Source organism: Durio zibethinus, chromosome 4, assembly GCF_047325235.1.
Source record: "Durio zibethinus cultivar Kanyao isolate XHJ-2024 chromosome 4, ASM4732523v1, whole genome shotgun sequence".
In the NCBI taxonomy this organism is placed as follows: Eukaryota; Viridiplantae; Streptophyta; class Magnoliopsida; order Malvales; family Malvaceae; genus Durio; species Durio zibethinus.
This window is the reverse complement of record NC_143165.1, coordinates 19,320,327-19,330,184: the sequence shown is the minus strand read 5'-3', so window position 1 is coordinate 19,330,184 and position 9,858 is coordinate 19,320,327. Positions and strand designations below refer to the sequence as shown.

The 9,858-nt window shown below is 34.2% G+C and overlaps 1 protein-coding gene across 1 annotated transcript; it reads left to right on the top strand.

Annotated features, from left to right (window-relative positions):
• The first annotated feature begins 3,261 nt into the window (after positions 1–3,261).
• Positions 3,262–8,219, top strand: LOC111287931 (glycine-rich protein). The gene is made up of 4 exons (XM_022878628.2): positions 3,262–4,146; positions 4,232–4,422; positions 7,451–7,525; positions 7,610–8,219. The coding sequence occupies exons 1-4, from the start codon at positions 3,453–3,455 to the stop codon at positions 7,985–7,987; spliced, it is 1,338 nt and encodes a 445-aa protein (XP_022734363.2). The 5' UTR covers positions 3,262–3,452; the 3' UTR covers positions 7,988–8,219.
• The last annotated feature ends 1,639 nt before the right edge of the window (positions 8,220–9,858 follow it).

Genomic DNA, 9,858 nt, shown 5'->3' with positions numbered 1-9,858 from the left:
CACCAATAATTTCAAGCAATGGCATATGGTACCTATTTGTTTTATAAGTGCAATCCATAATCATGATTGATAGGAAGGCTTACAATAACTTTAAACTAGTAGGATGAGCCCAAAATAAGTATTTCACACAATCATTTGACTCATTATACCTATGCCACTCCAGGTATTTATAATCTATTAACTTCTTCATCAATAGTTGCATTTGTGATCTATTAGCTTTCTTAACATATTTGTGTTTTTTATATTCATTGTATATTGTCTTTATAGCATTGACATTCTTCTCATCATATTGTTTTATGGTGAACTATATATTTTTAGGTCTAACCAACTGTTTGAGATATCAGCAACTAATCCTTTTTTTTTCAGTTAATCGACCTGCATATGAATGTCTTTTTAATTATTGTGTTGGTAGATGATTGTGAATTCCACAGACTACTTTCAAGCCCCATTCATCATTTGTTTCCAAATTAATCCCATATAACTCAAATAGGCAATCACACTTTTTTGTTTTCGTTCTCTTACTTTTTTTTTCTTCTACATTGCCCTTATTCTTAAACTGTTTGTATTTTCAACTCATTCACATGCCAATTTTGTTCTAGATTTCCTCAAGCCTCCCACCTCAAAGTTTTTAATCACTATCATGAAACCTTGTTTTTTTCCAACATGTTTAACCCATGAAATCAAAGTTTTTTTACTACAAAACACCTACAAAACATTTTTAACTTATTATGTATATACAAACTAACATTCAATGCTTTTATGCCTTCCAATAACTCTAAATCTTAAAAATATAATCTTACCTTTTCTATAATAAATAAATCGATGCAATCATATCTAGTATCTAAGTTGTGTGGTGATTAATTCTACTTTATCGGTGCAATTTCCAAATTGATTTACATTTCACAATATGTTAAAAAAATATTATTAAAAGAAATATAAAGATTGGAAAAAATTATATTACATTCTCAAAAATTAATTTTTAAAAATTAAAATAATTCTCGAAAATGAGTTTTTAAGAATTAAAATAATTCTCGAAAATGAATTTTTGAGATAAAATTATTCTCAAAACGAGTTTTTGATAATTACATTATATTTTCAAAAATCTATTTATGAAAATACAATATAATTCTCAAAAATATGTTTATAAGAATATAGTGTAATTCTCGAAAATAAATTTTTAAAAATTGCTAAAATTCAAACTCGGTTGGGTTTTGTTTCCTTACATCGTCAAGCTCTTTTCCCCTATTGTTGTTTCTCATTTCTGAATCCATTCTTACACGATTTGTAGGATTTAACTAAAATTTTAAACATTGGGTTTTAGTTTTAAAGATTTAGAGTTTAGTATATGAAAAAGAGGGATGAAAAAGGACGAATGAAGAATGAAGAAGAAAAAAAGAGGAAAAAGAAGAAGAAATGGATGTATAAGATATTAAGGGTGTTTTTATCATTTCCTAAAGCCCAAATTTAGTATTTGATATGTGGGTATTTTTGAAAAAAATATTTATGAAGTGTATACAAAAGTTTTTGCAGTGCATTTAGAAGCCTCATCTAGAAACCAAACCTAAATTTAAAGAGAGATGTGAGAGAGGTAAGGGAAAAAAGGGAGGGATCTCATAGCACACCAAACACCAACAAATAAATCATAAGAGACTTCTTGATAACCAAAAAAAAAAAAACCCTCAAACTACAACATATAAGAGAGAGAATGGGCAAATTCAAAATTAAAACCAAAAAATTAAACAAAGAAATGAAAAAGTTGGGAGATAAGAGAGTTTACAAAATAAAATTTGTAAAGCATTTTTTTGGGTCTGATGAAATGGACGTAGAATTTGGTGAATGATGATTCCATACTTTCACAACCATCCAAAAAAATCATGTGAAAAAGAACCATTCAATATAATCACAGACCTATCAAAGTTCAAGGAGTTAGAAAAAAAAAAGATTGGAAGAAGAAGAATGATGTGGATTAAAGGAAGAAATGACTTAGAATTGTTTTGGAATTTAGTTGCATAATATTACCTTCTTTTAGAAATAAAGTTTAATAGTACAGCAATTAAGGAAATAAAATTATAAAATAACTTAGTTTGGGAAAAAAAACTAAAAAAAATGCATATCAGGATATCATTTTCACACATTTACTAACATTCCCAATTATCCAAGTCTCTCACTCACTTATTCTAAGTGTGTAATTGAGTCGACCTGAATTAGTACACTATAATACTCAAGCTCGAGCTCAACTTGAAAATTAAAACTTAAAACTCAGTGTGAGCTCGATCGAATTCTATTTATTTATCTCGAGCTTGACTTAAGATAAAACATGAACTGAGCTCGCTCGATAAAACTCATTAACTAATAAAAATATGTTCTTCATAATTTACAGCACGCTTTCTCTTTTTTTAAGCTTTTTAACTTAAGCCCCATACCTGCAGAGCCAATAAGCTTTGACAGTTACCACAGCAAATAATTTTAGTGAATGTTTAAAGGTTGGGGCATACATCAAATTTGTTGAAGAAATCAGCAACTTTGCATCTAAAATTAACACAAACCCAAGTCTTTTCTAGCTAATTAGAATTGAAAAACAATATATTTATAGGCAAAGAAAAAACAAAAAAACTAGAAAGAGTGAAAAATGTGATGATCTAACCTTAAACGGTGGGAGTTGAAGGATGAATAAACTAGTGGATCCAACATACCTAGCAAAACAAATTTACTAAAAGAGTAAAAAGACAGTAAATGGAATAAATCAGATAAAAACAAAGACACCAAAATTAGGAAAGAAATTTTTTTTACCTGAATTTGACCGTAAACTATTGTTGATCAATGGTAGGGGTAGGCATGTGGATACAACATGTTAAATTTACAGACAAGCTATGTTGAAACGAAGCATGAAAGAAAAATGCTAGAAAAGAAAAAAGTGGCTACTAAGATGATATAAGAAAAGAAATAAAAGAGGCATCGATGAAGGAGAGTGAAAAAAAAAAAAGCAAATGAGTTTAAAGTTTTATATATATATATATATTTAAGAGTAAAATTATAAATTTTAATTAAAATAATAAATATATATTTAAATAAAAAATTTTGATTAAATTTACGAACCACTCGAATAAGATATTAAATTACTTGAATTTGACTCAATCAATAAATTAAATTATTTAAATTCTAACTCAATTCGATAATATTTAAATCAAATTTAAATTTTATTCTAATTGAATCTAAATAACTAATGATTTTTAATATATCTTTCACGGTCCTAACTCTACCAATAAACAAAGCAAATTGAATCCAACCCACGTTAACACCTTTTACTTCGTACCACCCTTTTTTTCTCCTAAAATCCTTCATCCGGCCGCTCTTTCTATATAGCCCCCTATTTCCCCACCACCAACACCTCTTCGGTGGTGTTCTACCCGAACTCCGATCACCCACAACTACCAACAACAACAACCCCTCAAATGGCGGCCGCCGCAGCAACAACAGTTTCCTCCGACGCAACAACCACTACTTCTTCGGACGGCCCCGTCCTTAGCCTCATCAACAAACGCATCCGTGCCCTACGCAAGAAATACAACCGCATCCTCCAGATGGAAGAATCCGTCTCCCAAGGCAAAACCTTAAACAAAGAACAAGAAGAAGTCCTCCGTTCCAAACCCTCTGTCTCCGCCCTAATCGATGAACTCGAGAAGCTTCGCCAGCCTCTCTCATCCGCCTTCTACGAAGAAATCTCACTCGCCTTGCAGCGTCAAACCATTTCACCGGAAGAAACAACCTCAGAAGCCCAACGAGACAAGACTGAAGTCCAAGAACTACAGCCGAGTGAGCCCGATCATGCCGTTGAGGATCTCCTCTATCTGCTCTATTTCGGGTCGTTGTTCGATGTCAAGTCTCAGAATGATTTTACTTCGATCATATTGACTAGGACTCACGAGAGAGGCTGTTGCCTGACTTATGATTATGTCACCGATGAAGCTACCGATCTTCTTAGTGAGAAAGATTTGGATTTGGTTTCGACGCTAAGTGGACTATTGACTTCACGGCCTGCCGATTCCAGTTTGTCTCATAAGAACGCTTTGCACCGCTGCATCCACCATGCAAAGCTTTGGCTTTCTAACTCTGACCAGCCCATTGACGCCAATGCCGATGTTTCCTGTAATAAATCACTCTAATTATTTCGTGGGGTTTATTTATCGTTAAATTTCTGGATTTTCGGACTTGGCAGTTCTTTTTGTTGCAGATGCTGAGTTGAGAGAGAGACTTAACAAGATTATGGCTTCGGATTATATTACAACTACGCCGGAGATGAAGGCTCCTGTTGAAGTGGCTGCTGCTGCTGGGACGTATACCTCTTTCCAGGTTCCAGTGCACGCTGCGCCCATTTCTATGCCTGTTCAGGTGGAAGATTCAAGCGAGCAGTACCAGCAGAAGGTATTAACTTTGTTTTAGTTAAGAAAAGGATTGAAGAGTTTGGTTAGTGGATTTAACGTTGCATTTTGTTTCTGATATATGTTTTAATATAAAAATCTTGGCTTCCCTTTTGTTTCTATACTTTTACCATTATTGAAATGATTGTTAATTTGTTTGGTTCGATGCAATACATTGAGCTCTTGCCTTTCAGCTATATCACAGCCTAGTGTGGCTAGGGGGTGGGGGGGGGGGGGGGGGGGGGGGATGAAATAAGAGAATTCTCAAGGTGTTTGTATAAATTAATAATAACTAGAAATTGGAAAAACAAACTTTTACATTTCAGTCTAATTATGCCCGCAACCTACTACTGTATTTATTTATTTCTGTATAGTGTTAAGTCAGGGTTACTGCTTTGCTATGAGAGAGTTTGAGGATATTCATCTGTACGTACTAGGGTAATATCACCTTGCCCTGTAGAATTTCTAACGTTCTACCATTGTAGCTATTTGTTGTTTCTATCAATTTTATCTGTCCTTCTATCTTTACCCTGCCATAGAATTTGACTTTCTGTCTATATTCTAGTAATCACAAAAAGCTGAAATAGACTACATAACCTTTACGAGACTTAACCAGTATGTTAGAAAGAAATTTTGTACCAGTGTGCTTTAGCAGATTAAAGATTGAACAGTGAATGATTGTGTCTGTTAGCTATCTATCATTATGTATTGGCAAATATCATTGGTTTTTTGGTGTTGTCTGAAACTAGATCATTTGTACTTTCCAAGAGAAGGAAAATATTAATTATTCGCAGCGGTTGCAAGATCCTTTAGACATCAACATTATTGAACTCTATCAATTCTCTTTTTTTTTTCTCTCTTATGCATAAAGATATGAACAGAAATGAGAATTCAAATCCACTTCATACATTGTTCTCCCTTTTGCTAAGGAGGGAGAGGGTTGTTAATGATGAAACTTGATGTTAGAAAGCTAAATAGGAAGCATTTGGAGACTGAGTTACATGGTTAACTAAAAGCAAATAAAATAGGAAATTATGGGGGCCAAATTGAACTTGTAGAGGGTTGGTATTGGATGGATGAATTATTTGAAATTCTTGTAAGGTGTATGTACTTGTTGGCGTCATATATTGAGGAGAGCTAAATAGATAGTAACCCTTGATCAAAGGTTGTATGTAATGGCCAATTGGTGCAAGCTAGGATAGGATTATAAGAAGGTGTTGGTACTGATTCAATGTTGATTACCGGTCTGGACTCTGGTTTTTGAGTTCTTAGTGCTGGGACCAAGTTAAATAGGAGCAAAAGTGTAAAGTGGTTCTAGACATTACTTCTAGTTTCCTTGGACATGATGCCTAAGATCGAGCAACTTAACAACTACGCAGACAATTACTCAAAAATCTCTCAGAATATATGTTATTAATCGAAAGAAGTGCCAAAATATTCATAGAGTTCTAGCATTCTACTTCCTGGTTCCAAAGTCGACTTGAACCAATCCAAAAATATAGATAAAAGCTTACACTCAGAATATGATGATGAGAATTAAGAAGAGTTTTCTACTCATGGGGATTGTTTAAGACTGATTAATTCTCTGGACTTTGGCTGCATGCAAATACCTATGAGAATCAATGTTATCTTGCTAGTTTTCCATTGACTTCTTTGTACCTGTGTATATGTCCTATTTTTTAGTTGGCAGAGGTTGCCCCGAAGTCCCTTGGGTATTTTGTTATTTTACATCATGTATTTGTTGCATTGTGAACATTAATTCTCTAGCATTAAGCCTTTCTCTATACTAATATCCCTCTTTGTTTGTCGCAATAAGAATTCTTGCTAATTTATATCATCTCTTTGTCTATACTAATATCCCTCTTTGTCCTTGGAGCTTGACCATAAGTGAATTATACATGAAACAAATATATATAAATATATATATATTTATAAATATTTGTTTCATGTATACTTTAAGGAGGAATGGAATGCTTGGTTATCTTTGTTATTTATTCGTTCCTTGCAGCTGATTGTTGGATTTGACATCATACTTGATTGAATTCATTGATATAATTTTCCCTTTGCTTCAAATACTTTCAATTTCTATTGCTTCTTTGTTACTTTTTGCTTGGTGGTCACCGTTAGAACAGTCTCAGGAGGCATGCTGTACTTTAGGTAGGTGAAATTTGGTTCTAAGCAGGCACGTTTGATATAAGAAGAATTTGGCAAAGGACAAGATTATGTAGGATTTTTTTCAGAAAGAAGTATTGGTCAACAAATTTGACTTCAATAGTTGCAAATTCAGAAGTTGACTCTGAAAGAATAGATGGCCAATTTCTTTGGTGAGGCTGTTTATTTAGCTGAAAGAAATGATGACATGGTTTCATTTCAATATCACATGGAGAAACTGAAAGATTTTGAATAGCTGTTTGGTTTGTGTAGGATGGATTCATGCCTTGGCTTAAAAATAGACTAATGGAACACAAAACTGAAACTAGAACGGCCTAAAGCATTCAAGATGTTGAGAGGGAAAGCTGAAAGAAACAGAGGGTTGTCTTAATTTTTCTCTTTCAGTTTGTCACAGGAAGCTGTGAGAAATTAAATTTGCTTAATGAGAATTTTGATGTGCCCATTTTAACGTGTCTGGATGAATTTGCATGGTATTTTAATGATTCTTCAGATACAGACCAATAAATAATATTTGTCTTGAGAATAAAGGATCTTATGTTAGCTAGTTCTCTCTGCCTCGGGCTCGGTGTTACTAGGTGATGCTTACAGAGATGAAGTAGGAATGAATTGATAGGTAGGAATTGCATGACTTGAATATGATGTCTCTTAGTTTTCCTTCCCTTAACCTGTCTTAGGACATGATGTTTGTTGTTTAGGGCTGCTTCTTTTTTCAGGTCAGTGAGTATGTTGTTTCTGATGGGGTATATGTTATTTGTTCTGCATTAACATGTGTTTAAATTTTAGTTGGAGCTGACCTTCACTGGTTAGTTTTATGATTCCAAGTGGGGATTATGTTTTCAAGTTATTTTCATTTGCTGTAGGAAGAAGATACATCTAATTATCAAGAACCTGAGACTGGTGACAATAAATTTAGTGCTGCTGAGGAGCTTCACAAGGTGCTTTCAACTAGCTGTAACATTATATTTGTTGCTTTAGGATTTTATTTATTTGATTTAATATAGGAGGATTGTGCTCTTCAGGATGAACTGGAGATGGAAAATCATGCAGAGGATGTTGCAATTCAACAAGAAGGCGACAAATTAAAGGCAGATGTGAACCACAATCTGAGGGATGTAGGACCCAAGGAGCAACAGTATGTTCCTCGAAGATTATATCAGAACCAAAGAGGTGGTCCTGGTACTTGGGGTGGTCGTAGGGGTTACTCTAATGGTCGTGGAGGTAGAGGCGGTGGAGCCTACCAGAATGGTCGAAGCCAATATTTTGATCAGCCTGGCAACTATTATTCTAGGAGCTACTATAACAACAGGGGAAGAGGTGGCAGAGGCGGTGGCTATGCTTATAACAATCACAGCTCAGCAGTTCAGGGTGTCTCAGCGGATGTTGGTGTGGCCTCATGACAGCTTTAGAGTGATGGTGGTGTGGCCTCATGATAGCTTTAGACAGCTTCTATGGGGTCTGTTTTTCCAGGTGGGTGTACTTTTTTGCTTTGCATGAAACATGGTATGAATGTGGGTTGATGTTTATATCATACCATCCAGGACACCCCATTTACCTTGTTTTTGTAGTTCAGTTAATTAAGGACTTATATTGGAATCATTGAAAAGCAGAGAGCTATCTTTTTGGGTTTAACACGCAATTCTTGTGGCCATTTATTGATCCATCGACCATGGTTGGTTGATTAATCAAAAGTGGCCATCGTGTTTAATTACTATCTTGGCACGTGAAGAATCATAGGGTTGATGAAATAAGATGATCAATCCCTAGATTACTCAATAACCATGTTTTCGAGAATGGGATGCTGCTACAGCTATGTTTGGAATGTCTTTTTCCGATGCTCATGCCAGGTTAATATTCCAAAGATGTAGCATGTTTCCAGCTAAAAGCCATTGGAACATAAGTGAAAATGAAGTATAAATCGTTTCTCCCCCCTCCAACACCCAAAAGATAAAAAAAATCTAAACAGTTTCTACCAGACGCATCTCTTGATGATTAAACAACAGCTGCTGCCTGCAATTGCAACAGCAGTTGTCCGCCTGCATGTCTTGGAACCTTGTCAAATTTGAGATAAGCAAAAGCGGAAGGCTGCAAGCTATGAATTATGATCTGAGATCAAAACCTTCCACTATGATCTGAGATCAAAACCTTCCACTCTTTCCCCATGTTTTTAAATGAGTTTGGTTTCTCGTTTCTAAACCTTTCAACTAATAATAAAACAGTTTCCATTTTATGCATCTTCAAAGAAAACATTAACCTGGTTAAAGTGTAGCTTATAAAAAATATATATAACTAATTTGCTAGTTGTTAGAAACTAAATCAATAGCAAAGTGTTTTGAGGTCAATTTGAGTTGGTTCTGCCACAATAATTGATAATTACGACTCATTGGGCATTGTGCTCGTCAATTACTTCATCACGGAATGAGATGCTTATGGCCCATTTCATGCACAAAAGAAAGCTTCTCGAAATTTGATTTAGTAATTTGTGCATATATTTTCTTACTCCATAAGCTTCGAATTTACTTTTCTTCAAATGAATAAAAAAAAAATAAAAGTTTGTGGAAGCAGAATGTCAGAACTACAATTCAATTGGCAGACACCATGGTTGATGGTGACTTCAACTGTTGAACATCAACATCAGCTTCTTGTCGAACAAGTTCGTTCAACTAGGAGAAAACATTGACATTACAAACAACTTTTTTCTCTTTTTTTAAGAGTGGTTTAGAGAAGGATGCAAAAAGATAAAGGCTGCTTTGGCAAAACCTTTCTTTTTTTTTTCTTTTTTTTTTCCAAAGGAAATGATTATAAAAACATAGCATTTGAGAAAAAAAAAATCTTAAAAGAAAAAAATTTTAAAGTAAATCGTCCATGCTGCCGGCTAATGAGTTTGAATCTGATTTTTGTTTTTTTATGTTATTCTAGAATGGATAGCGGAAATGGACAAGTAATTTTTTTTTTTTTGTTTTTGTGAGACTCTTTCTAATTATTTCCTGTTGGTTAGTCAGGTGGAATGGAATTCAGAGTAGGATTTAGAATATTTACAAACTTCAGATTTGTTCAAATTTAGTCTGACTTGAAATATGAAGTTAATTTTGATATCCAATCCATCTTCAGCCATGTAAATTAGATTTCACCTTACCCGCACATTATTAAAATAAGAAAAAAAAGAGTTGCAGCAATTGATCAATCCTGCCGGGATAAGTAGTTTTTATGTCATAACTTTGTATCTGCAAAGCAAATGGGCAGGCGATGAATAAATGGACCTTCCATTTGC